The following is a 27,030-nucleotide window of genomic DNA, read 5'->3' as shown; positions in this document are numbered from 1 at the left end:
CTCTGGCTGTATGGTGAGACAAGTTAGAACAAAGGTCAGGTCTGGTCCCCACCAATGAGAGGCACAAGTGCCCAGGTGGACCCTCAAGGCTCCCTCAGCCCTGGGTATACTTAGGGCCTCCTGAGAAGAAGTAGAACTTTCTTCTCTGGGGATGGAGTGGAGGCAGAACGTTTTTGGGAAGAAGCAGATAGAAGGAGCCTTCTGATTAGTCTTTCTCTCTTTGAATTGCTATAGCTGGGTCACCCTTCAGTACCCCACACATAACCCCCAAGACTTCAGGCTCCTCTATAGACCCTCCAGACCCACCTCCCAGTTTTGATCTCATCCAACCAAGTGTAGCCCTTAGACTGACAATCTGCATGGCTTCTTTGATGCAAGGGGGTGGTATATTCAGGGAGTCTTAGATATAGGGTCTGGCTTCTGTAATTATGAACACTGGGCAAAATAGGCTGGAAGTTCCTGTCCAGTTCTGGGCTTCCCTGTGTCTAGGACCCTGAATACTTCTGGGACTGTGGAATTATAGGGTCATCTCTCCAAATGAGAAAAAAGGGGCAGAGAGGCCATAAACTAGAACAGTGCCATAACAGCCCCTGTAGGACAGCAGCAGGGCCCCTGGCACCTGCCCCCAAAGGGTATGGTCTTTCCTTCTTCCATTAGCCTCATTGGCTAATTGGTTTAGAAACTGCCAGAGGGCAAGGGACATGCAGTCTACATCTGTCCTGGATATCCATCCACAAACCCTGGTTTTTGCACCTCACTGCCTTATCCTGCTGGTTTTACTCACTCTGTCCACCCAGCCTCTGATCTTTTCATCAGAACATAACATTTGCAAGAAAACCTGGGGTTCTGGGACCAAGGGGCTGATAGAAATGCCTGAGGCAAGGAGACAGCTGTTAAACTGCCTACCCTGGCCTGAGGGGCCTTCCTCCCCTTTCCTGAGTCCTACTAACCCTTCCCTGCTGGAGTGGCCCCCACCCCAAACTTGACACCGCAGGCAGAACCTACCAGCTTTTTTGCTGCCAGTGGCTCCACTGTCCTGATGTTCAAGAAGTATCTGCGCCATAAACAGACTATGAAATCTTTGGTAACTGGATCGATTTTGTTTTAATCATATCTCCCTTATAGGCTAGTTCAGGTGTTTTGCCTATGAAAGTGAAAGTGAAGTCGCTCAGTCATGTCTGACTCTTTGTGACATAGAACCATAAAATACATTTTAGGAAAACAAAACAAAACAAAATATATATACACAAAATAAAATAATACATTTTGGACCTAAAAGGATCCTGAAGCACCTCTTTGAACCCCTGATAATTTGACCCTCTCACTAACTGCCCCACCCCCATCACACTACTTCCCTCTGCTGAGGTTTTGAGGCCTCTCACATTAGAGTCCTTCCTGTCCAGGCTGTGAGCTCTCTCTCAAGCGCATTTCTTTTATCTCCCATCCACACCCCAACATATTTTGGTTTATGTCTGGTGCAGCTGCAAAAATCGAAATAAAGGAACACAATTCAATTACCACCCCACAACCAGTAGGAGTGAACCCAGGGGTCTAATGGCACCAAGGGATGAGCAGGCTTAGAAAGCATGGCTGTCTCCCATAACCCAGGTTTTGCTCCACCCCCATTTTTGTTTTTTTGGCTTTTTAAAAAATATTTATTTATTTGCCCCCATCAGTCTTGGTTGTAGCATGCAGGACCTTCGTTGCGTCATGCATTGTGGTACACCGGCTCAGTAGTTGTGGAGTGCGGATTCAGTTTCTCTGGGGCATGTGACATCTTAGGTCCCCAGCCAGGGATCAAACCCAAGTCCCCTGCATTGCAAGGCAGACATTTAACCACTGGACCACCAGGGAAGTCCCTCCACCCCTGTTTTTGTTTCACTGCTTAGTAGCGGCTGGTCAATGGTCTCAACCAAAGTCTGGTGCTCTGAGCCTAACTGAACCCGCCTGGACATCTGCCTCTCTTGGCTTCCTTCCCCAGCCACTGCTGCCAGGGGAGAAACTTGTGAGGGGACAGAAGGCAAATGCAGAGGGAGTTTGTCTTAGCCCTGAGTGTTCCTCTCAGCTTCACCAATGGACACCATGGTCTCAGGAGTGGACAGAGGCAGGAAGGCAAGGGTTCTGAGTGCCCTACAAAGGGCATGGGAATCTGGCAGGGGTAGGATGGCAGGTTTGCAAGGGCTCCTCCCTCAAATCCTTGATCTGAGGGAATAGCCTTCCTATCCAGCAGGGCACTGACTTTGTGTCCTGAGGGCACGACCACGGGCCTCTCTAGGGAACTGCTTCCTTCTGTCAGCCATTCTGGGCTGTGGCTCAGAACCTGTGGGTGGAGTGCTAAGTCATATTTCTAAGCCTCAGGCCACCCTGATGGCCTCCCTACTCCCATTTGCACAAATCTCACATGCTAACCACTTACTCAGGAGTCCTGTCCCAAACCACAACTTCTTGAGGGGCTATTCCATTCAGAACAGAATTCTCTGGTTGTTCAGTGTGGCCTGGCGCTGTGATTATGTGTCAAATGAATGAAGGAATTCACTAATAAATAATAATGAATCATGGGTATTCAAAGAATACCATTAGAATCCAAACTCTCCAAACAGGAAGGCTTTCTTACAATGTCATCTCCAATGCAGCTTGACTCACCCAGTTTCCCTCACTGTTCCAGCCTTGCCTCCCTTGCTCCCAAGGCCATCCAGAACTCAGAGACCCAGACATGCCTGTCCTGGGTACCATGATGAATTATGCAGGATATCCAAGCAGCCACAGCCTGGTCAGATGGGAACTAATGACAAAGGCCAACAGGAAGGCCCAGCCCTGGGCTGGTATTCTTTTACCTCTCTAACTTCCTGGAAATGTTCACAGATCAGTGTGACATCAAAAGCATAATCAAGGACATAGGCTCTTTAACAGCTGTGTCTTTCTAGACTCTCCTTGCCCCAAACTGCCACACAGTACAAATGGAACCACACGACCTCATCTCAAAGCAAACAGTCAGGGAGGAGGGGGTCAACCTTCCAGCTGTCTATGCCAAAGGCCTGACCCTCCAGGTCCCATTACTCCACAGTGCCAGAGTCAGGATCGGGAAGAGACCCAGGAAGCCCAAGCTCTCTGCACCACAGCCAAGGCAGAGAAGAGGCTGGGCCTGTATTAAGGAAAAGCAAGGCTGACCCACTGGTCATACTCACTCTGTCCAGCCAGGACCTCTGGAATCTGACAGGGAGGAGACAGTGCTAGGGCATGGTGGACAAGCCTGAGTCTTGAACCCAGAGCGTAGAGACAAACCAGAATTGTAACATTAGAAGGCATTCTGGGGACTTCCCTGCCAGTCTGGTGCTTAGGACTCTGTGCTTCCAATGCAGCAGCTTGCAACTTCCATCCCTGGTCAGGAAACTAAGATCCCATATGCCACGTGGCACAGCAAAAAAACCACCACCAACAGCAAAGTCCTGCTGAATAGCTCAGGGAACTATATTCAGTAACCTCTAATACACCATAATGGAAAAAAAATATATAAGTATATATGTGTAACTGAATCACTTTGCTGTATGCCTCAAACTAACACAATATTGTAAAACAACTATACTTTGATTAAAAAAAACAACAACCAGGCATTCTGGAGGTCTTCCATTCTAACCCCATATCCTAGGGTTCAGTAAACTTTCTTGTGAAGTGTCAGACAGTAAATATTTTAGACCTTTCTGGCCACAGTCTCTGTCTAAATATTCACCTTTGTTTTCTCGTTTTACAACCCCTTTAAAATTTAAGAATTGCTCTTTGCTCTTGAGCCTTACAAAAAGAAACCGAGGGCCAAATTTGCCAACCCCTGTGTGGTCAAGCCCATGCTACACTGCCTCTCGGATACCTCTGACAAAGTGGTTCCCCGTGTCTGTGTGACAAATGCTTGCCTCCTTCACCATCAACTGGAATATAATCATCTGCCATTGTGTGGGATTCTTCAGCCTAAAAAGGCTGATGTGAATTTCCATGGATAAATCTTCTGAAATCAGAATCCTGAGAAAAATGCTCAGCTTCATTGCTGAGCCCTAGCTCCTGAGTGCCCTCCACAGCTCTCTTTCCCCTGGGACAATGACACCTGAGGCCCTGTGTGTGCCAAGTGGTCTGCTCCAACTACCCGCAGCCCCCAGCTGAGTTCAAGAGAAGGCTAGCAGTCCTTCTGTGAATAGGAGAGTGTGCCTGGTTGCTGAGGGTGTACAGGTTGCAAGAGGGCTTAAAACCAAGCCTCCTGTATACCCTGGAAAATATCAGCAAGGCTTTACAACATGAAGCAATCTAAACAAAGCCCCTTTCTCAGGTGCCACTTAGATTTGAGGGGAGGTATTTAGAAGAAAAGCAAGATAAAGTAAGTACTGAATTAGGTCTTCATTCAGCTAGGTATTCTTGAGAATGGGTATCCACTATATGTTTAAGTCACGTTGGTTCCCTCAGGATGCTCCCTCTAGCCTCCTCTCACCATCTTCTTTCACTCATTCCTCCTTGCTCTTTCTCCAGCTCTCCTTCCCACCTGGGCTCTGCTCCTTGGGGCAAGCAGGAACTTGCTTTCACAAGCAGGCCCCTCTTCTCTTGGTCTGCTCTCCAGCTCTTTGCCCACCCCCTTCCATGTGCAGGGGAGAACCTGCATTCAGGGATGGGGAAGTATTCCAGCCTTGAAACTCAATTCCAGTTCCTGTTGTACATATTACCCACAGTGGCTTCTCAGTCATAATCTCCAGGATGGCTCTCAGATTGTATATGGGAGCTCACATGTTTGTTTTCTAACAAATAAACACCATGGATATGTGTCCCACTTTACACAGGGAAGACCTGGGTTTCAACTCCTGCCCTCTCCAGGCTAAAGGCTCTCAGAACTACTAGGATAACAGAGAATTCCCTGTCAGTTCAGTGGTTAGGACTCTGCACCTCCACTTCAGTGGGGAGGAGTTTAATCCCTGCTCTGGACCCTGCTTGCTGAGGACAAAAAAAAAAAAGTAGGATGACATATGGTGGGTTATTTTCCCCTCAGGGTTCCAATTACTTGAACATACTTGAAGTAAGAGAGAATAAGAGATAAGGGAGAGTTTCTTCTGAGACTTATCTACTACAGGAAAGGAATATAGTGGCATGTGATAAAAACACAAAAATAACTCCAGTGGGCACTGTTCTAACCATTACAATTAATCCAATTTTACAACAACCCATGATGTATGTGCTAGGCTTCCTTAGTGGTTCAAACAGTAAAGAGTCTGCTTGCAATGCAGGAGACCCGGGTTCAATCCCTGGGTTGGGAAAATCCGCTAGAGAAGGGAATGGCAACCCAATCCCAGGATTCTTGCCTGGAGAATTCCACGGACAGAGGAGCCTGGCAGGCTACAGCCCATGGGATCGCAAAGAATTGGACATGACTGAGAGACTGACACACACATGATGCGTGTGCTACTATCATCTTTATGTTGCATATGGGAAAACAGCAGCACAGGGATGTTAGTAACTAACCCAAGGTCATACAGAAAATGAGTAACAGAGTTGGGGTCTGAACACTGGCTGGTGCTGATAGCTCATGGTGAAAGGTGCAGCTTCGGGACCAGGGACCAGGCTTGCTCACTCAAGAGTTTTTGTGTAACAGAGTTTTATTAAAGTGAAAAAGGGACACAGAAAACTTCTGACATGGACATCAGAAGGGGGACGAGAGTGCCCCCACTTGTTAGTCTTATCAAGGCCTTATATACTTTTACCAGACCCATGTCCACAACATACATCTTAAATTAACAAGATTAGAACTAACAACATAAAGGTCTTACCAGACCCCTTCCCATAACATACATTTTAAGATGACAGGGTTAGTCAAAAGGTTCTCAAGAAGAAACATGTCCTCAAGCAAGATAAATTGTTATGTTGCCTAAGACAAACAATATAGAAAAAATCATCTGTCCTTTTCTCCTTGAGAGCCCCAGACCCCTTTCTCCTTCTTGAGGGCTCGGGACCCCTCTCTCCTCCTCCTCCCCCTCCCCCTCCTCTTCTGGGACCCTGGACTTCTTATCAACCTGCTTAGGAATTGACTCTCAGTGCCATCCTCTGGGAAGAGTCTCCTTCAGGAGTTTATGCCTAGGCAGAGACCTGAAGCTTAATTAGGGATTATACCTACATGAGGCAGCAAAGTGCGAGCCTTCTAGATGAGTGAACAACATGGCCAAAGACAGAAGCAACAGCCTGGCAAGAGTGTGTCAGACCTTCATTTCAGGTAAATGGTACTGATGGCTGAAGGATGCACTGAAATGAGTGCAAATGACCCTTCAGAAAATTTTTTGTCCATTTGGAAGCTGATAGGGTAAAATATAGGCTGGAAGAAACAGAAATAGAGAAGACCTAGATTTGAGGAGACAAAAGTCAGCAGGACTTGATCCTAGCAATCTGTTGGGTTTCATTTATTTACTCTGCAGATATATAGTGAGTATTAGCTGTATATTCAGCACTATGATAGAGGAGCTGTATACACAATGTTGAATAGTGCATTTATCATTCTTGCTCTGTGTTCAAGCTCAGGCTCAGAGAGGAAGAGCACGGGATCCAAGGTTGTCTGAAGTTTCTGTTAGGGCAAGTGGAGTTCCTCACACCAAAGTGACCAATTAGTGAGGTCAATTTGCAATCACTCCAGTGGGTCTTGAACAGCATCTTATTGAAACAGAACATATCAGAGTGATATGAATGCCTCAAGGAAAAGAACAATTTCCCCAAATTTTGTTTCTGTCATATATGTGGAAGCCTGTATTGTATCAATATGTGCAATATACTTCTCAATGAGGGCCAAGTTAAACAAACAGACCCTGTAAACCTTGGGTGACAGATGACCAAACGTCTATAATTCTGTAACTCCTTGAAGGACCCTATCATGCCTTACTCATTTTCTGTTGTTATTGTTCTTATAATGTGGACAGATGAAAGTGGGTGGATAAATGGATGGAAGGCTTATTTATGCGTATGATGGATGAATGGAAAGGCAGAGGGATGGATGAAAAACGAATGGTTATTTGGGTAAGTGGATGAGTGCTTGCATGGAAAGAAAGTGAAGTCGCTCAGTCGTGTCCGACTCTTTGTGACCATGGACTGTAGCCTACCAGGCTTCTCCGTCCATGGGATTTTCCAGGCAAGAGTACTGGAGTGGGTTGCCATTTCCTTCTCCAGGGGATCTTCCCCACCCAGGGATCAAGACCGGGTCTCCCGCATTCTAGGCAGACGCTTTTACCGTCTGAGCCACCAGGGAAGTCGCATGCATGGAGAAAAGATGCTGAACGGAAGGATTATAGATGGAGGTGAAAAGATCCACAGACGAAGTCGGTGTAGGGTATGCTGAATCTAAGGTTTCTGAGGGCAGGTAGCAAGAAAGGGGTGAGTTGATCTGAGAAGGAAAGTTGGAAGCACCCAGGTTTTTATGAGAGATTCTTCCACTTCACGGCCACTCAGGGGCACAGCAAACTCAATCCCGCCAGGTTTCTATAGACCACACCCTCGAGCGCGGGAGCCTCGCGGGAGTCCTCCCTACCACAAAAGCCTCTGGGCAGACAGGGGTCGGAAATACAGGAGAGCACCAGAGCTTGGTCGCCGCACTTACGACCCTTTTGGGTACATGCGGGGACGCGCTTTCCTGAGCGGCTGCTGGACCCTCTGGGTCTGGCTGATTAGAAAACTCGTGGCTTAAACTGATTCTCTCGCCGCCTCCACCCATTCTGACCAGGCAGTTTTTCCTATCTGTGATAGCGGAATGGGCAGCCGGGGTTCTTGCCTGGCGCGTTTCCGGGGGCACCATAGAGACGTGGTCCTCCGCCTGCCCAGTCCGCCTTCTCCCGCGTGTGAGCGTGCCTACGTCATTTTCGGTTGCCTCCGACGGGATGAGGAGCGCCGGCTTCTGAGGAGAACGCCGCCGGGTAGCGCACACCCGGAGGCAGGCGATAAGCGTGGAGTGGTCTGAATTTGAACGCTGAGTCTCGAAGGGAATTGGGGGCCCGCAGTCTGGTTCTTTCCCCACTGCCTTCGGAGGGCAGCTGTGAGTTCAGGGAGCGCCTGAGAGAAGAAAGCAAGGCTTCTCTGAGAGCCTGAGGAGGGACAGCAGAGTTGGGGACAGCTTTGAATCACCAGCGTAGCTTGGAGGCAGGTCCGCAGGTGCGTCCCCTGCTCCTCGGCTCTGAACTGACGCATCCACACCAACCGGCAGCGCGTTAAGATGGCAGGCAGTGCCACTGCTCCTAATCCCTTGCAGACACTTCAGGAGGAAGCCGTGTGTGCCATCTGCCTGGACTACTTCAAGGATCCTGTGTCCATCGGCTGTGGTCATAACTTTTGCCGAGGGTGTGTGACCCAGCTGTGGGGCAAGGAAGATAATGAGCAAGACAGGGAGGAAGAGGAAGATGAATGGGAGGAGGACGAGGACGACGACGAGGCAGTAGGGGCCATCGGTGGATGGGGCAACTCCATTCGGGAGGTTTTATACCAGGGGGATGCTGACGAGGAGTTGTTCCAGGACCAAGAGAATGATGAACCCTGGGTCGGTGACGGTGGCATAAGGGACAGAATGGATTATGTGTGGGACCAAGAAGAAGAGGAGGAAGATACGGACTACTACCTGGGAGGCTTGAGACATGACCTGAGAATTAACGTCTACCTGCAAGAGGAGGAGATTTTGGAAGAATACGATGAGGAGGAGGAAGAGCTGTACCCTGACACTCACCTGGCCCCGCCTCCAGCCCCTCCACGGCAGTTCACCTGCCCCCAATGCCGAAAGAGCTTTAAGCGTCGCAGCTTTCGTCCCAACTTGCAGCTGGCGAACATGGTCCAGATAATTCGCCAGATGTGTCCCACTCCTAATCGAGAGAGCCGGGTGAATGATCAGGGCATCTGCTCCAAACACCAGGAAGCTCTGAAACTCTACTGTGAGGTGGACAAAGAGGCCATCTGTGTGATATGTCGAGAATCCAGGAGCCACAAACAACATAGTGTGGTACCATTAGATGAAGTGGTACATGAGTACAAGGTAAGCAGCATGGGAGAATGTGGGGATTTGAAGGAAGTGGAGGAGAAACCAGGGCAGCTGGGTACTTTGTAGCTGAGCCTTTTTTTTGTGAGGGATGAGGCACAGGGTGAAGAGAGATGGACATATGTGGAGAAAAGAAACATTGGCTGAGGCTGACTGGCTTCCCCAGAGGAAACTGAGTAAAGACTAAAGACAGTGATCAGGAGCTGATCACTGTCTTTACTCCCTTTCAATTTGCCCAAGTATAAGGGGGTACAAGTGACAGCCTCCTCCCCACTCCCCGACTTAATTTCCCACTTATATAAGTACTGAGTCTATACCTGACCAAGACTCCAGGACCCTTAATACACAGGAATGGAAAGCCATCGTGCTTATAGATAACTAGACATTTAGGACACAGCACAAGCAGTGTCAAAACTGAGGGCTAATCGGTAGACCAAAAAGCCAGGGTGTGGTTCCTGCTAATAAGCGCAGCTGGACATACCTGCCTAATAAGTCTGGAGTTACTTTCCTGCCTTCAGTGGGGCCCATTTCCCCTGTAGAGAAAGGCAGAGGACATAAACATCAGAATAAACCTGCCCCGATCATTTTCCTTACCTGTTACTTTATCATAGCAGAAGAAGTTAAGGATTTAGAATCAGATGACCTGGCTCTAAAACTTACTGTCTAATCTTGGGCAAGCCTCAACCTCTTAGCTTTACTTTTCCCCTAGGCTTGTTAAGATGAAAAGAGATCTTATATGAAAGTATTTTATAAACCATAAAGCACTAAACAGATGTTTCTTTGGCTTTCCTCTAGTTTCCTCTAGTTTATTTGGGTTCTGATTTGGTTAAAACCTTGCTTTCTAGTTCTGATCTGAGTATTAGAGAATTATCTCAGTGACAGCATGAAGACTGTCAAAAAGCCTAAATGGATATGACTCCTAGCGGTACCCAAAGGAGAAAAAGGTTGTCTTCAGGTCCATAAAAGTCTTAGTAGCAGTTGCTCATGTCTCAGTAGTGCTTTACAGTTTATAAAGTGTATTTTCTCATATTCTACAGCAGTGGTTTTCAAACTGTGGGTTTTGATCAATTAGTGGGTCTTAAATGGGTCATGCCCAGCATTATTTTTAAATGAACTGAGAAAATATCGAGTGCATGGGAGCATAGTAAGGGTAAGTATTGTTTTATGAAACTTTTAAATTATATGTACACAGGTGTATACTTGGGCCACAAAACATATTGCTTACTTTGGGTTGCAGTCAAAACACAAGCAGAACCCTGCCCTATAGGTATTATATATTAGATATTATCATCCCTCACCCCCTCCCCCGCAACCCTGCCGCCCCGTTTCACAGTAACTGTTGGTAAGTACACAGTTAAGACACAAATCTTCATTAAAAACCATTGCTAATTCCATCATATTCATATGATTTAAGGATAAACCCTAGTATCTGCTTTCCCCCCAGGGTAATAATTAAGTTTGCCTATAGAAGAAACTATGTCCTGTACTTCTGGGGTTTAGTACCTAAGCTAAGGAGAGGAGGTAACCTTTCATTCCTCTGCTAGGATTTCCTGAAAAGAATTTCTGAAACCAAATTTTTAATTGAAAGCTAGTTTAGACAAGAGAAAAAGAGGTGATCTCTTTATCTTGGGAAGCCAGCTAACACTCATTTGAAACCTCGGAAGTTACTTATAAAGCACACTTGTAAGTATAAACAGCACAATCAAGTTAAATTGGAGATAATCCCTTTCAAAATATATACTATTTAAAAGAAAATAAAACTTTTTTTTTTCAAACATATACCAGAACTTAGGTTGATGGTGATACCAAACACAGGAATTACACTGAAGAGGTAATAATTGTGTAGGCCTTCTTTATATGGTTTATAGTTTGTTTTTTATTGGTAAACATGCGTCTTATAGTAGCATGATTTAGAATCTTATGATACAATAATAGTTTAACATTATATGGAACTGTTTTTGTATAATGGTTTATTTAATTTGCTATACATTAGCCACCACACAGTTCTGGTTAGATTAAATTCTCTCTTGTCAGCTATTAATTCACCAAAATTTTAATCTCCTTTGGAGGTGATCAAGCTTTTTTAGTTTTAGGTGCTACAATAGGAATTTGTTACTCATAGACTCAGGGAACAGTTTAGTGATTTTCAGAAATAGAAAAGAAAGCATTCTGTCCTCCTCCCTTCACACATTATATCAGCATTGCTGGGTTATGAGGAAAGTTATAGTTTATGAAATCATACTTAATATTGTAATGTTGAAAAGAAAAAAAGATTTAATTTTTCATAATATAAGAAATAAATTGGAAAGAACTCCTTGGCTGGTGGGAATACAAAGGCAGACCAAGAAGTATTCAGAGTAAAGCCTATAATCTGAGGTATATAACAAACTGGATACCCAGAGATGTTTGTTGTGGATATGGTACCATTCATACTGCTATTCCTTAATGTTTAATTTTGTATAAGAGGCTTTTTTAGCTCTGAAACACTTACTTATTTACATCTTCCATTTTGTTCATCCCATGAGTTAGAGTTCGTCTTGACTCTTCAAGCTAGAATCAGAGGATTATGAAAGTAAGATCGTTTAGATTGACCAAGGGTACTGTTAAATGGTGTCAGGTTTTAGCCAGCAGATGGGTGTATAAAAAGAAAATGAACAAAGATTTCACTTGTTGAGGCTCAGGCATAACTGGATGCCTGTATTGCCCTGCCACCCAGCTGCCGCCGGTAAAATCATTCATCGCTCTGCAAGAGGGACCAGAGGCTTCCATCATCAGTACTCCTGTTTTTCTGTTCTTTTCCTTGAGGTAGCTAAAGGTGGCAGCCAAAAAATTTTTTGAGGCTTTTATCAAGTTTGTATTCATGAATGATGCAGAAGATAGGGTCAGCTTCTTCAGATGAGTTATCTGAAAGTGTTGGGCAGTGACACATGCCAAACACTGTTAAAAGTTATGCCACTAAAAACAGTGAAGTATTCTGCAAAGCACAATTCTCTGCAGTTTTAAGATTGGACAGTATTGGAATATTAATAAGAATCTTCAAAGGCCATGAATGCCTGCCTAATACTAAATAATAAGTAACTCTTTTAATTGCAAAGGAGAAAAAAATGGAGAAACTAGTGAAACCTTGCATCCCGAGTGCTGCCATAACTTTGAGAGGAAATTGAGGAATTCCAGAATTTCTTCATCAACTTCTGCATCTGAATTCATTGACTGAGCCTATCAAACATCGGGTTTAAAAAACAAAACAAACATCAGCTTATCCTTTGCTCTTAGTTGAGATTAATCTACTGATGAAGAAAACTGTACTTTGCTTTGTTCGGAGTAAGGCTTTAAAAACTCTGGAAATGCTATTTTCACTAAGCCTAGCACTAAAGACAGTATTTTTGAGGTTGTATGAAATGAAATTAGTTGGAAGAAAAAAATTAGAGAAGTATATGTTAATGGTGCTACAGCAATGGCATGTTTTAGATCTGGGTCTTTGTCAGAAATTGAAGAAAACTGGAGAGATGTACCGTAGCAGTCACCACCAAGCATTGACTTCATCAGCCTGCCCATAATCTACTGGAAATCTTAAGCCTTGCTGTCAGCATAACTGTTGTGAAAAGTAGTCCATCTGATCCCAGTTTGCCTTGGTTTTCAAAAATCTGAATGCTATTCAGAGTATTTCCTGTCACGCACTGAGTTTCCTTGATCAGAAAACTTGGTTCACCTGACTGAACTTCTTATGGACAGAACAACTACTTTGGGACACCAATGATAAAGAATCTGTACTTTAAAACTTAAAGCAGAATTTAACACATTGAAGCTTAAAATACATTGACCCTGAAATGTCAAGGAACAGACACCAACATCACTGCTTGTTATGAAATGAGCACTTTAAGCACTTGCCAAAAATCTCTACAAATGGCAAACTCATATGAAAAATGTCAATTTTCTTGGCTAATCTTTCAAGAACCAGATTCATGAATGTTATTTCCAGGGAAAAAAAAAAAAAAGGGAAAATCTAAAACTATTCTGGGTGATGTTTTGTTGACCTTGTTCTTAAAACCTACCTGTGGTAACTTTGGGAAGAATGTCTCATGTTTCACACTTAATGTTCATTTCTCACTAGAAGAACTTCAGGAGTTTGTGGAACTCAAAGTTGGATTGTTTTGACTAGAAATTTTCAGATTTTAATCCTACATTATTCCATTTTTCTCCTTATATCTTAAAAGCTTTTTTTTAAAATTGGTATAACTAACTGTGGGAGAAAATACCATAAGTGTTGTCAAAGCAGCTTGTGTTTTGTTGCATTTTCTACACCATCCAGGAAAGAAAAGTTAAGGCTTAACAGTGACATGGTTATTATATCATTTGAATAAATTTTTGCCTTCCAAAATGTATCATTGCTTTGATTAATTTTAGTCATGACACTTAATTTTGTAATTTTAAATAACATTGAAGGAAGGAGAATGTGAGGTGTTAAGGTATATGGAAAGAAAAGGTGTGGGTTACAAAAACATTAAGAAAAACTGATACATATCCAAATCCATCAGATGCTCATCTGTTTATTGAATGTCTTCCCTACTAGGTTCAGCTGTTGACTGCTGTATCACAAGTCAGACTGTGTAAACTTGCTCCTCTCTACTGTGGCTGTACCCTGGACCTTTTCTTCACACAGACTTGCTACACACCTGAAATCCTGAACTCCAATTGTACCATGAACTTAGCTCTTCGCATTCTAGTACAGTTAAACACACTCCAGTTATACATGCCCTTCATCTTTATGGAGGCCACTGTTCCACTGACTCCTAATTTTTTCCTTTCCCCATTTATCAGACATTTGCTAGCCTTACTTACTATCCTTCTGATCCTGTACCTCAAGATTAGTCTTGGCACGAAGAACTGATCCATGTTGTGTTCTAGACCAGGGATTCTCAACCTCAGCACTCCTGTCATTTTGAATGAGATAATTCTTTGCTTTGGGGGGTGGGATATAGTCTGTGCATTTGAGGATGCTTAGCAGCATCTGGATCCCACCTACTAGATGTATGTAGCACTCCTCCACCAGTTGTGACAACCATAAATGTCTCAGATGTTGCCAGATGTCTTGGAGGGAGTGGTGCAAAAGTATCCCTGGTTAAGAACCACTGCTTTAGTCTCGGAAAAGTTAGTCCTATCTGCAGACCTGCCATTACTAGCCTCACTTAGACCATATAGTCAGTACCTGGCAAGGAGGTTTAAAAGTGTTCGGGGAAGAATAGCCTCACCCAGCTGGAATTTTATTAAATGCAGTCATAGCATCAATGGATTAACTAAGACCCCTACTTCTCCCAGTTCTTGGCATACAGGTAACAGGGTCAACAGGCCTTTTTTTAAACTGAGTTGCCTATATCACTGCCATCAAGGACTAAGATAAAGCAGTATATGAAATAAGATCTAGAAACAATGAATAATAAAAGGCAATCACTTCAGCTGTTCCTTAGTTTCAGCAGAGCCATTCGGCAGTATTTAAGTATTCAGAACTAAGACCAGAGCCTCTGTTCCTGTCAGAGTGGGAGTAGCCCTGGACTGATCCATCAGCCCTTAAAGCACTTCTTTAAAACCTAAGGTTCCTCTGCCATTGGCCATCAACCTCTGGTCCCTGTGCCATGCCTCCTGAAGCCTTTATAGGACCTAGAGATTCTGTGCTGTTTCCCACCCCTTATCCCTGACCCCCTTTGGAAGCTATCCTATAATAGTGAAATTATCACAGGTATTTATTGACCAATAAATTTGGGTTACAAAGAGGAGGCAGGGACAGTAGCCCTCTATACCAGCTCTAAGGACTTTCTGCAATGATGGAAGTGTTCTAAATTTGTGCTATGCAATATGGTACAGGTACCACTGACTACATAGGACTTCTGAGCTCTTGCAATGTGATTAGTACAACTCATTTATTTTAAATAGTCACATATGGCTTGTGGTGGTTTAGTCGCTAAGTCATGTCCGACTCTTGTGGCCCCATGGACTGTAGCCTGCCAGGTTCCTCTGTCCATGGGATTCTCCAGGCAAGAATACTGGAGTGGGTTGCCATTTCCTTCTCCAGGGGATCTTCCTGACGCAGGAACTGAACCCAGGTCTCCTGCACTGCAGATAGATTCTTTACTGAATGAGCTACAAGGGAATCAAATCACGTTGGAATGTATAGTTCTATACAGAAACAGGTTGAATTTTGATCCTTCCTAGGACTCTCAAGAGTAGTAAAGTCCAAATGGAAGATGCAAAAGGAAAAGACAATTTTCTTTTCTCAATCAAGAGAGAGGCTGTAAGGTTATAGTTTTAGGTATAAAAGGAGAAAAGGCGGCTTTTTTTTGTTTGTTTGTTTAAATCTGACCAAAATGGCCTTGAGCCAGTTACACTTGTGATCCATATAGATCACATGTGGGAGATGTGACAGAGGAGAATTCTAATGGAAAGTAGCTAAAAACTATTACCTGCTTTCCCAAAAGAGCTGGGGCTAGAATCTCAAAACAAGACAAGTTTAAGTATAAATAAGCTTTTATTTGGTTTAACTTTTTAATGATAGTGTCTGCCCACAAATCAGAGCCCTCAGAGAATCTTGGACTTGGGGCAACAGCTCACCTGTGCATGTGGGAAGTATAGGAGGAGATGCCACAAGGCTCCTGTTATCAGCAGACCTGCTACTCTTCTCCCCAACTCTCCTGCTTCCAAAGAAGGGGGAAAATGGATACCTTAGGGATTTGAATTAGAAATAGCCTTAAAGAACAAGGAGGCTTATTCCTCCTAGCTGCATTCAGGCTGAGACCTTCCTCGCCTTTTCCCCCATCCTAAAAGATTCAGATCCAGAGTTGGTCAGGGCCTTCTGGTTGACAGTTCCACTTGTTATCAGGCAGGGCCCTGCAAAAACAAAGGAGGATCCAGGTGGTCTGCAAGAAGATCCCTGGAGGTCACACCCCCTTTTTGACTACCATTTCCTAGGCGTGTAAAATCCCTTCTCTCCCTCTATAGCAAAGGATGGAATTTCTCAGCAGGCTCTGGCTGTTTAACCCAGGTGTGAGCAGGGAAGGGTTACATGGGCTGAGGGCTGTCTGCTTCTCAGCCCTCATATCTTGTAGTAAGCTGCTGCTGCTGCTAAGTCGCTTCAGTTGTGTCTGACTCTGCGACCCCATAGACGGCAGCCCACCAGGCTCCCCCATCCCTGGGATTCTCCAGGCAAGAACACTGGAGTGGGTTGCCATTTCCTTCTCCAATGCATGAAAGTGAAAAGTGAAAGTGAAGTCCCTCAGTTGTGTCCGACTCTTAGAGACCCCAGGGACTGCAGCCCACCAGGCTCCTCGGGGATTTTCCAGGCAAGAGTACTGGAGTGAGGTGCCATTGCCTTCTCCGTGTAGTAAGCTGGTTAGCCTCAAGTTTCCATTTCAACACGATCTCCTGACCCTGGTTCATATGAAATTCTCTTCCTGGTAAAAAGCTGAGAACAAGCACCCTGGGTCACATTTTGTTTCTCCCTACCACTGAGTGCTGTTTTAAATCCTTTAACAAAGCAAAGAAGTTTGCCTTTTGCTGGCATTTCTTACAGTCTTGCCTGGAATATAGCCACTTGCCCAGATCAGGCCCACTTTCACAGCCTGTGACTCTGCACATCTGGTAAAGCAGGGGTCCCCAACAGGGTCACAGTAGGAGGTGAGTGATGAGAGAAACCAAAACCACCTCCCCACCCTGCCCCCATCCGTGGAAAAACTGTCTTCCATAAAATGTTCCCTGGTGCCAAAAAGGTGGGGGACCACTGTGCTAAAGTACCCAGAGCCTGGGGAATGCCAGTCCATCTCTTAGGGAAGACCCACAGGATATGTTAGCAGCTTTCTGGGGGACTGTTAGACCTCAGAATTCTGCCTAAGACGAACAAGGGACCTTTCAAGAGATTAAAAAATGGCATGTGATTTCTTTATAAATCTATTTCCAGCATTGATTTAATGCCACATCCCTGCCTCTGACTAGGAAGAATGGAACAGAACCTATAATTATAGTCTCACATTTCCCTGTCTTCAGCCTTTTTGAACTTAATTCTTTAGGCCTCAATCATTACATAGCTTCTGTATACAGAACCTGACTCTAGACCCTGGAATGAAGGAAGCAGGGTAGAGATGGACTGGAAGAGATGTTCAACCCCTCACTCATAAGACCTTTGGTAAATCTTCTATTCCTTCCTTTATAAGAGTCTCATGATCCTCCAGGAGACCCTCTGGTTCAGCTTCTGAATTCTTACTTTTTTCTAGTCTTACTCCTCCAACCTAGCCTCCACTTTGACAACAAATGCCTTTCAGTAAGATCAAGGTTAGGCAGGTAGGCAGGAGAGGGATGAGATAATCTTTAAGAGACTGTCCTGGGCTTCAGGACAAAATCACTAGGGTGAACTGCCTACCTTGGATTTCACTCTGCCTTCTCTCTTGAAATAATCATCCTCAAACTTGTGCATGCAAACCATGCACAAGTTTGTATATCTCCTCCCCAAGCTGATCCCTCTGCCTAGAATGTCCTGCCTTTAACTATTTGCTCCTAACTACTCAGCCTGTGAGGTTGACCACCAAAGTTAGAATCTTCCACATGCGAAACCCTCTATCTGGTGCTGGGAATGCAAAATGTGAGCAGAAACAGCCTAATCCCTATCCTTAGGGCACTCACAGGAGAGGCTGGCAGAATTTAAGAGACCCAACACACACTGCACCACTAGTAGGACAGCATTAAATAAAGGAGCCTAACATACACCTGGGGGTCACAGAGGGCCTCCCAGATGTGGTAACTTGAGCTGAGACTTGAAGGAAGCTTAGATTTAACTAAGGGGAGGGGGGAGAGGTGGTGGTGGTGATAAGACATGGTGGGCCTTCCAGACAGAACAATGCATATTCTGTATGGGAGAGAATTGATGGATGAGTTGGAGGAGCAAGGCGGGGGCCAATGTTGTCATAACAATGGAGTATGGGGTATGCCAGAGCCAACCACATGGAGTCTGCAGAAGGACAGTAAAACAAAGGGAAGCCATCTGCCCAGGGCTGGCAGTCAGCAGGCCCTCCAGTCCCAGCCATACACCTTTCACTTAGGTCCTCACCTCAGCATTCAAGGGAAGACCTCTCCCACCTCTTGAATGCTGGCAGGAGGGGATGGAGACCTCTGCTCCTGGAGATCATGGGCCTCCAACAAGGAATCTGAAGGACTCTTTCCAGCTGTGTGGGTCCTAGGGGCTTCCTTCAGGAAAGGAATGGTGAGACAGACTTCCTTAGAAGAGCATCTCCAATTTCTTCTGTGGGATTCTTACCTTGTGTGGACTAGAGGTGGTGCCCATGAGGACAGGGGAAAGATGGGGCTGCCCAGGGGCTGAGACAATAAGTAGGTGAGACAACAGTAAGCTTGGAGCCAGAACTGGTTCTACCTACAGGGTGTGGGCTGCCTGGAAAAGTGGGAGGATAGCTTGGAGGAGAGCTGAGTCTTCCCTAAAGGGCAGATGAGAGCCTCCAGCCGCCTTCCACTTCCCTGAGGTTGGAGAAGAAATGCCCTGAATGAGAAGGAAGAGGTCTGGCCCAACCTGGCCAGTGTAGTAAGTAGACTTTGTTGAGAAAGGCGCAGCTGATTCTCAAACTGTCCAGCAGCTGAGGGACAACACTGCTGGAAGGGGCCAGGATTCCTCTGCTAACCAAAACAACCTACAGGCAGACCCCTAACCAGACAGACCCCTAACCAGGGCCAAGTGAGGGCTTCCATGCCAGGGGTCCCCAACTTCTGGGATCTAATGCCTGATGATCTGAGGCGGAGTTGATGTAATAATAATAGAAATAAAGTGCACAATAAATGTAATGTGTTTGAATTATCCTGAAACCACCCACCCCCACGTCCATGGAAAAACTGTCTTACACAAAACCGGTCCCTGGTGTCAAAAAGGTGGGAACCACTGCAGCAGGGAGCCACAGCGTGCCCTTGAGGGAAGCAGGCTTGAATGTGGCTGTGCTGCAAAGGTCACTCCACCCCCACCTCTACTCAGAGCCAAAGCCAAAGAGGTCCCCAGCATTCCCAGGGTCAGGGCAAGGCCTCCTTCAGCTAAGAGCTGTCCTTCAGTGGCACTGTGGCCTGCCAGCCTCCCCTCCAAGAGAGGAGAGACCAGGTGGTGGCTGTAAAAGAGCTCTGAAGTGGGAAGCCTGAATCCCTCAGGGTCCCTGGTCAATGGGGAAGGCCATTACATCCCATTTATCTCTCTCCTCTACTGGCATTGCCAGCTTAGTCCTGGTGAGCACCAGGGCAAAACCCAAATTCCCTCCTTGACCGCATAGGAGGGGCTACTGCCAGAATCATCTGAAGATTAAAGACAAGTGTGGGGAGAAGCCTGCACGTTCAGAAAGTCACCTTCAACTGTCTCAGAGCAGAGACAGGGCAGGGAGGACCTGGGAGGGGATGAGCAGGGGAGGGCTGGGAACCTGGGAGGGCAAGGATCCTCTGGGAGGCTTCTGGAAAACAGTCTGTGTTACAGAAAGGTCCCATCTTTGAGCCAGTATGAGTGACCTTACAGGCTTCTCTTAAACCTGGTTTCCTGGCACCCTGCCTCAAGGATGCAGATTCCACAGGGGTACCCTGGACAAAATTCAAGAAAGAGCCAAATGAGGTTTTTCGAGGGGGAAAAAATATAATAATGTGATTGAGTGAGGGTGTCTTTGGAGAGCAGAGGTAGGAGGTGGAGGAGCAAGTGTTCTTGAGGACAGAGGAAATTTTGTGTAACACGTCACATTCCACAGAGATGACCATAGAATCACTCACCTCTCCATTGTGCTGAGTACCCAAGGAGGCTTAGTCATGGCCCAAGTTGTGGGCAGCAAGCTGGATACTAAGATGGGTGAAGGCAAGGATCTTCCACCATCACAGGAGAAACAAAACGCATGGGTAGGGACTTCCCTGGTGGTCCAGTGGCTAAAACTCTTGTGTTCCCAATACAGGAGAGCCGTGGTGGGATCCCTGGTCAGGGAACTAGATTCCACATGCCACAACTAAGACAGGATGCAGCTAAATAAATATATATATTTTAAAAAAAGCATAGGCAGGGGTAGAGTTCAGTGTTGGAAAAACTACAGGACAGCCAGTTGGGGGCGCCAGGAAGGTAGATGACAGAACCCTTAAAAGAATCCTTAGGCTGTGCAGGAACACAGCAAAGGCTGTTCCTGGTGAGACCAACTTGGCTGTGGAGGAAGGCAGAGGCACCAAGAGAGTAGCTGCTTTCAAGGGACGGATTCTGGCCTTCTTCACAAATCTGAGTAGCCATAGCCCGTAGCAGCTTTGCCACTGTCCCACGCTGTTCCTTCCCAAAGGCAGGCCTTCTAGTAGTCTGCTAGGTCTTTCCTCCAGCCTGCAAAGCCCTCGGTCAACTGCCACCCCCGCCCCCACCTCCATCGCATTGGTTTGGTCCCCAGGGCCTTCAACGCTCCAGCTGCGGACTTTGGCACTAATTCTTTCCTCGGAGTGGAACATCCACCCATAAATCCCCAAGGCTCTCTCCCATATCTTTCTTTGTTAAAAATCTCCCCCTTGAGCTCTCTTTTCCCCATCTCATTGGATGTAAGCTCAAAAAACAAAGAACAGGTCCCTTTTATCCTGTTCACAGCTGTGTTCCCAAGACCTAAAATTGCGTCTGGTAGCCAAGAGATGCTCACTAAATTCTGTGCATTTACTTTGCCAGGGATCTTTCTGGGTGTTTTACCTATCTGATATACTCTCCACACCCTGTGAGGTATGTATTATTATTCCCGATCTCATTTCATGAGAAAATAATACATGTGACAAACAGAAAAGAAATACTTGCGCACGCCTGGCCGCCCAGACCCAAGCACCTTTCTACGAGGTGGTTTTACCCGAGCCAGCTTTCCTCTTGGGGCCTTTCAGTTTCTGCGAGAGCTCTCCACGCTCCTGCTTAGGTGGGAGCGGGGTTTATTGTCCAGCAGCCCACAGACTAACTTATCCTTCATTCCCGGTTTTCCTCTCTGTAACCCATTCCTGCCTTAGTCCTGGGTGGACTGTCTTTCCTCACCCAACACCATTAGTGAATAAACCTCTTGAGGGAAGAGTCGCCGCCCGCGCATGGAATCTGTTAGGGTTTAATAGTTCACCTGAACGCAGTTTACTTTGAAAATTTAATATAGTATTATCACATTGCCCACCGTTACTCACAATTGTGCCCATGAAATTAAGCTCCCTCTGCGGTGCCCTCCGAGCCACCAAGCGGAAAGGGAGGAGTTCAGCCTGTGCCACGTAGGGCCAATGAAGCCACTAGGCTCTCCTTACTAGGCTCTGGGGCGTGTACTTCCTTTCTGCCGCTTTTGAGACATCATGCCCCAACCATAAGGAACCTTTTAAAATACTCGGGCATGTTAGTTTAATAAGGGGATTTGTACGGTGCTACCAAATCACGTTGTACGGCGGTCTGGACCAGAAGTCTTCTTTCATCTCTCCCTTTGAACTACATGGCGCTGCCATCTTGAGCAGAAGTGAATTATGGGAGGGCGCCATTTTGCTCGGGAGGGCGGGTATTTCCGGTTCCGGCGTGGGCGGCTCGCTCTTTTCCTCTGCAGGGCCGCGGTGGAAGCGGGTGTGCGGGTCGCCTCTCAGAGTTATCCAGTTCCATCCTTGTCGCTGCGGCGACACCCGCACTCTCCGTCGCCATGACTGAACAGATGACCCTTCGTGGCACCCTCAAGGGGCACAACGGCTGGGTGACCCAGATCGCTACCACTCCCCAGTTCCCGGACATGATACTGTCCGCTTCTCGAGGTACGGGCTGAGGTGCTGGATTATGGGGCAGGGGTCGTTGAGCGCGTCACATGGTTGGGCCTGTGGGCCGCGAGGTGGGCTGTGAGTTGACCTGTCCCCAGGCCTCATCGCGGAGAAACCCATGAGGCATCCCCCACTTTGCGCGCTCCGAAACAGCTGACTGCCGGGAGGGTTGCAAGGCTGGGGCCTTTCTAATCTCTAGCTCTCAAACCCATGTATGTGACTGTGTGCCCAAGAGCCTTCGGGTCGGGCGGCGCCGTGATGATCCCAACATGCCATCTGAGTGCCTATGCTGAAACCCAGAGGCTGTTTCTGAGCTGCTGCCCGGACCCTCTGCTTATTATAAAAAGTGGACTCCAAGGAGGACCTCGTGTCTAGTCTCTCGGCTACTTCAGGGCAGCCCTTTCTCACCGCCCCCTCACCTTTTTTTTTTTTTTTTTGCTTTTCATTCTCTCTGTACCTGACTGTATTTGGAGACTTTTTGTCGCTTGCTTTTTGCGTTCACGCTATTTAAAAATAGTTCATCTGAGGCTACAATCATGTATGGCACGTAATAGGAAAGTTGGTTAAGTAAAACACATTGCAGTGAAAGCATCCAATCCTTAGCGCCTAAAGTGATTTTTCTAATGCTAGTATTTCTTGCATCCCTTAGCAGTAGTCTCAGGAGGCCCACAGCTAGTCTTCCACAACCAGCCTGCTGTGTGCATGCATTGTGGAAGTGAAGTCGCCCAGACTCTTTGCAACCCCATGGACTGTAGCCTACCAGGCTCCTCCGTCCATGGGATTTTCCCAGGCAAGGGTACTGGCGTGGGTTGCCATTTCCTTCTCCAGGGGATCTTCCAGATCCAGGGATTGAACCCAGGTCTCCCACATTGCAGACATCTGCTTTACCATCTGAGCCACTAGGGAAGCCCAGTAAATAGATGTGGAATCGTTTTGGATTTCCAAAAGGGGCATCCATAACCTGGTAAAGTTTCACACACCTGAGTTAAATTCTCAGGGTGCCGCTTAGCTCTGCTTGACTCTTGACTAGAGTTATTTGGACTTGGCTAATAACTACTCTCTCAGCCTTTAGGTAGTTTCCCTACCCCAGATGCCCTTGATTTATGATCCAGAAGGTCAGATGGTGAGCTGTGGGGTTTTTTCACTGGGTCTTCTTTTTTACCTGCCCTTAGATAAGACCATCATTATGTGGAAGCTGACCAGAGATGAGACCAACTATGGTATCCCACAGCGTGCTCTTCGAGGTCACTCCCACTTTGTTAGTGATGTGGTCATTTCCTCAGATGGCCAGTTTGCTCTCTCAGGCTCCTGGGATGGAACCCTTCGCCTTTGGGATCTCACAACGCAAGTAGCTGCTCTGGGGCACTGGGGGGAAGCTGGGTAGAAAGCAGGTAGATACCATCAGGTTTCCCAGGGTAGTGATTGGGTACTTATGGGAACTGTAAGGCAGAGTACTTGGAGAAGATATTTGTGGTTGTTTGGCCTCTCTCCCCATTGCTTTTAATTAGATAACACAGAATGGCTGAGGAGTGGTCTGTTTTAGCAGTTTTATCAGATATTGCACTTGGGAGTAGGCAACATGTTTGAACATGTTGTATATTGGGAGCTCAGTCTTGGGTGGTCAGGCATTAATGGAGGATCCTGGTGATGACAGATGACATTGTCAGCCAATCCCCACGTGGGAGTGAGGACATGTCCTGCAATTCTGAAGGGATTCTCGGCCAAGGGCTTGCTGTTTATCAAAGCCATGTCCAGGGTTGTGTGGGTAACAGCTCCATTGGGTGAGGAACCAGGCCAGGGAAACAGGGTGACTGTGGAAGAATGTTTGCAGAGTCTGTCTAGAGAGTAACGAAGTCCTCCCTCTCAGGGGCACCACCACTCGCCGATTTGTAGGCCATACCAAAGATGTGCTGAGTGTGGCCTTCTCTTCTGACAACCGGCAAATTGTCTCTGGCTCCCGAGACAAAACCATCAAACTATGGAATACTCTGGGTGTATGCAAATATACTGTCCAGGTAAAGTAAAGGCACATGCAGGGAGCACATGCTGAACATTTCCCCCCATCCTTCTTAACTGGTGCTTTTATATGGTGATTTCAAGCCTCATCTGGAACCTAAAGGGATTCTATCTTAAAGGTTTGGGTTCTGGAAGTGTGAATACAGGTTGTCAACACACTGAATATACATCCCACATAACTGAGGGGGAAGGTGGGGGTCTGGAGTTTCATGAGACAAGACAGTTTCTCCTTATTTCCTTTCCATCCTCTGCAGGATGAAAGCCATTCAGAGTGGGTGTCTTGTGTCCGCTTCTCGCCCAACAGCAGTAATCCCATTATTGTTTCCTGTGGCTGGGACAAGCTGGTCAAGGTGAGCTTGGAGCCAGGGTGTAAGGCCTTTACCAACCAGAATGTGTTCCCACTGCCTCCCAGTTGGTCATAATCAACTTTCAATGCTTTGTCCCTTAACTGACCATTTTCCTCTTGATACTTTCTCAGTACAGGCCATTAATTTTTGATATTTGGTCTATAGTAGCTAATTGGGAGCCCAGTGTCCCTGGTAAGGTGGCAACACAGAAAGCATTTTTTTCCTTAAGTGGCCAAGATAAATTCTTTGATTTTTTTGTCACTGATAGAATGGAAATTGGCTGTCCTATCCAGGGATGCCTTTTAAGCATGATGCCATGCCTTTTATTTGACCTGAGCCCTTTTGACCTTGATAGATCCAGAGCCCAGGTTCTTCACCTTTGACCCACAATTTTAGGTATGGAACCTGGCAAATTGTAAGCTGAAGACCAATCACATCGGCCACACAGGCTACCTGAACACTGTGACCGTCTCTCCAGATGGATCCCTCTGTGCTTCTGGAGGCAAGGTATTCATAGACACAGGAGTCTTCTTATCAATGGAGAACAATTGGATACTTAAGATAATGGGACAGCAATCCAGGGGTAAATGTTTCTTCAGAAACATTTTGAAAATGACATAGTTAAGGTGTTAAAGAGATTGTCTTATGTGAGGCTGGTTTCTTAAAGCTGTTGATGAGATTAGAATGCTGTGCTTTTGGAGCTTACAGTGATGCATTTTGAAGTCAGGTTTTTGTAGGGTTGGTGAAGTGTCATCTCTTACATAAAGAGATAACTGTTGATACTCGTGAAATTTTTGTAAAGTCAAGATACTGCGGTAGGCAGTTAAGAATAAAGGCAGTATCTTGAGGCAAGATGGGTGGGATTAACATGTGGAAGAAGTCATATTTCCCTGATTTGTGTTCTCCTGTCACCCAGGATGGGCAGGCTATGTTGTGGGACCTCAATGAAGGCAAGCACCTTTACACACTAGATGGTGGGGACATCATCAACGCCCTCTGCTTCAGTCCCAACCGCTACTGGCTCTGTGCTGCCACGGGTCCTAGCATCAAGATCTGGGTGAGTTGTGTGCTACAATTGAGGCTAGATACCTGGCTGTGCAAACCTTGGCAATGTTGTAATTTTTCAATGTGTCTTCTGACTCACTGCTGGGATTTGAACTTCCTAAACAACTACAGAACTATCATGCCATCAGTGGATACCCAAGAAGGATGAGTTATTTCTTCTTGGGATTGGGAACAAAAGGAAGACCAATTGTAGTGATCTACTCAACCTCAGTGCAATTGACACTTCGGTCTGGGTAATCCATTGTTGGAGGGGAGGCAGTCTTGTGCATTAATATTTAGGATGTTTAATAGCATCCCAGGCTCTACTCCCCACAAGATGCCTGTAGCAAACTGTAGTGACAAATAAAAATGCCTCTAGGCATTGCCAAGCGTCCCTGAAGAGGTAGAAAGTAATTCTCTGCTGAAAATTACTGAATTACAATTAAAGGGGCGTTTGAGCGGGGACCTGTCTTGGTTTTTGAAAACTGGTAATAGCATGAAAGGGCCCAGTGTCCTTAACCCTGGTTTTATCCCTTCCCCAGGACTTGGAGGGCAAGATCATTGTAGATGAACTGAAGCAAGAAGTTATCAGCACCAGCAGTAAGGCAGAGCCTCCCCAGTGTACCTCTCTGGCCTGGTCTGCTGATGGCCAGGTAAGTGGGTCTATCCTCTGGTGATTCAGCTTTTAACCTTTCTTGCTTTCTTCTCATCAGCCAGTTACAGAACTAGTGACATAAATGATTGCCTTTGGCAGGACTTGGATAACTGTGCCAGTGAACACATACTACCCTTCATGTGCTAATGTCAGCAGGAAGATTGTGGAGGGACAGTGATTACCTGTCTTCAATTAAAACCTTGATTAACTTGATCAGTTTACAACCTGTGAATCCTTACGACCAGCTGTTGCTTCCTCTAGGAATACATAATCACCTGTGAATAGTAGAAGAGTGGGCATCTTAAAAGAAGGGTCATCTTTGTTGCACTAACAGGATTGTAGAATTGCATGGCTCTAACAATGTTGTCATTTCTCCCTTGCAGACACTGTTTGCTGGCTACACGGACAACCTGGTGCGAGTGTGGCAGGTAACCATCGGCACCCGCTAGAAACAAACATGGCAGAGCTTTAAAAATTAAAAAAAATACTGGTTTTCTGACTCCTATAGTGAGTGTCTTTCTCTGAAAACTTCTTGAAACTCATCAAATTAGTTTAATCTGCATCAAACTGGGGCTTTGATTAAAAAGATTTTTAGTCCTTCAAGGCAAGGACTCTTTCGTACTCATCTTACATAGATATTTAAAATTAGGTGTAATGGTCTGGAGATGGTGGCTTTTCCTCAGGTGGCAGCTAAATGACAGATGTGTGGCACATCAAGGTCTCCTGTATATATACCCTCCAACTCATAATGGCAATGAGACTTCTTTGACTCCCAACTAGATATGATACATAAAAAGACTGGAGATGTAGTGTGCCTGTGTCTTGGGCATGAGGGCCATAGTATATAGAGATTATTAGGAAAACAAAGTCTCAAGCAGTGGTAGGAAAAAAGTGGCAGATCATCTTCAAGTAGACCTGAGGAGCCTGCCAATAAAAAGCTAGGCAGAGGATCCAGATGGAGGGTGGTAGGATTTGTACCTTGCTCTGTTGAAACAATCACATCTGACAAAGAAGATCTAATTAACCACTCCTCCATTCTGTGGCATCTCCTTTGTGTGTGTATGCACACTCTAGTCATGTCCAACTCTGGTTTCCAACCCCTGTGGACTGTAGCCCCCCAGGCTCCTGTCGCTGGGTTGTCATTTCCTTCTCCAGGGGAT

At 46.0% G+C, this 27,030-nt stretch overlaps 2 protein-coding genes and 2 non-coding genes across 5 annotated transcripts; all 4 read left to right on the top strand.

Moving 5' to 3' along the window:
* Nucleotides 1-8,212: 8,212 nt before the first annotated feature.
* Nucleotides 8,213-14,209, top strand: TRIM52 (tripartite motif containing 52). 2 transcript variants are annotated; one of them, XM_043912485.1, is made up of 2 exons: nucleotides 8,213-9,019; nucleotides 13,593-14,209. In XM_043912485.1, the coding sequence occupies exons 1-2, from the start codon at nucleotides 8,213-8,215 to the stop codon at nucleotides 13,908-13,910; spliced, it is 1,125 nt and encodes a 374-aa protein (XP_043768420.1). In that variant the 3' UTR covers nucleotides 13,911-14,209. The 2 variants fall into 2 exon arrangements, with proteins under 2 accessions (XP_043768420.1, XP_043768421.1); XM_043912486.1 differs by lacking the exon at nucleotides 13,593-14,209 and adding an exon at nucleotides 12,118-13,401.
* Nucleotides 14,210-21,533: 7,324 nt separating this feature from the next.
* RACK1 (receptor for activated C kinase 1) lies at nucleotides 21,534-26,369 on the top strand. The gene is made up of 8 exons (XM_043912487.1): nucleotides 21,534-21,805; nucleotides 22,981-23,152; nucleotides 23,676-23,823; nucleotides 24,079-24,174; nucleotides 24,568-24,678; nucleotides 25,088-25,228; nucleotides 25,758-25,868; nucleotides 26,254-26,369. The coding sequence occupies exons 1-8, from the start codon at nucleotides 21,697-21,699 to the stop codon at nucleotides 26,317-26,319; spliced, it is 954 nt and encodes a 317-aa protein (XP_043768422.1). The 5' UTR covers nucleotides 21,534-21,696; the 3' UTR covers nucleotides 26,320-26,369.
* LOC122701156 lies at nucleotides 22,058-22,125 on the top strand. The gene has a single exon (XR_006342995.1). It is a non-coding gene; the product is annotated as a small nucleolar RNA SNORD95 (small nucleolar RNA).
* Nucleotides 23,446-23,524, top strand: LOC122701144. The gene has a single exon (XR_006342988.1). It is a non-coding gene; the product is annotated as a small nucleolar RNA SNORD96 family (small nucleolar RNA).
* Nucleotides 26,370-27,030: the final 661 nt, after the last annotated feature.

Source organism: Cervus elaphus, chromosome 9, assembly GCF_910594005.1.
Source record: "Cervus elaphus chromosome 9, mCerEla1.1, whole genome shotgun sequence".
Taxonomy (NCBI): domain Eukaryota; kingdom Metazoa; phylum Chordata; class Mammalia; order Artiodactyla; family Cervidae; genus Cervus; species Cervus elaphus.
This window is presented reverse-complemented; position numbering and strand designations above follow the sequence as displayed.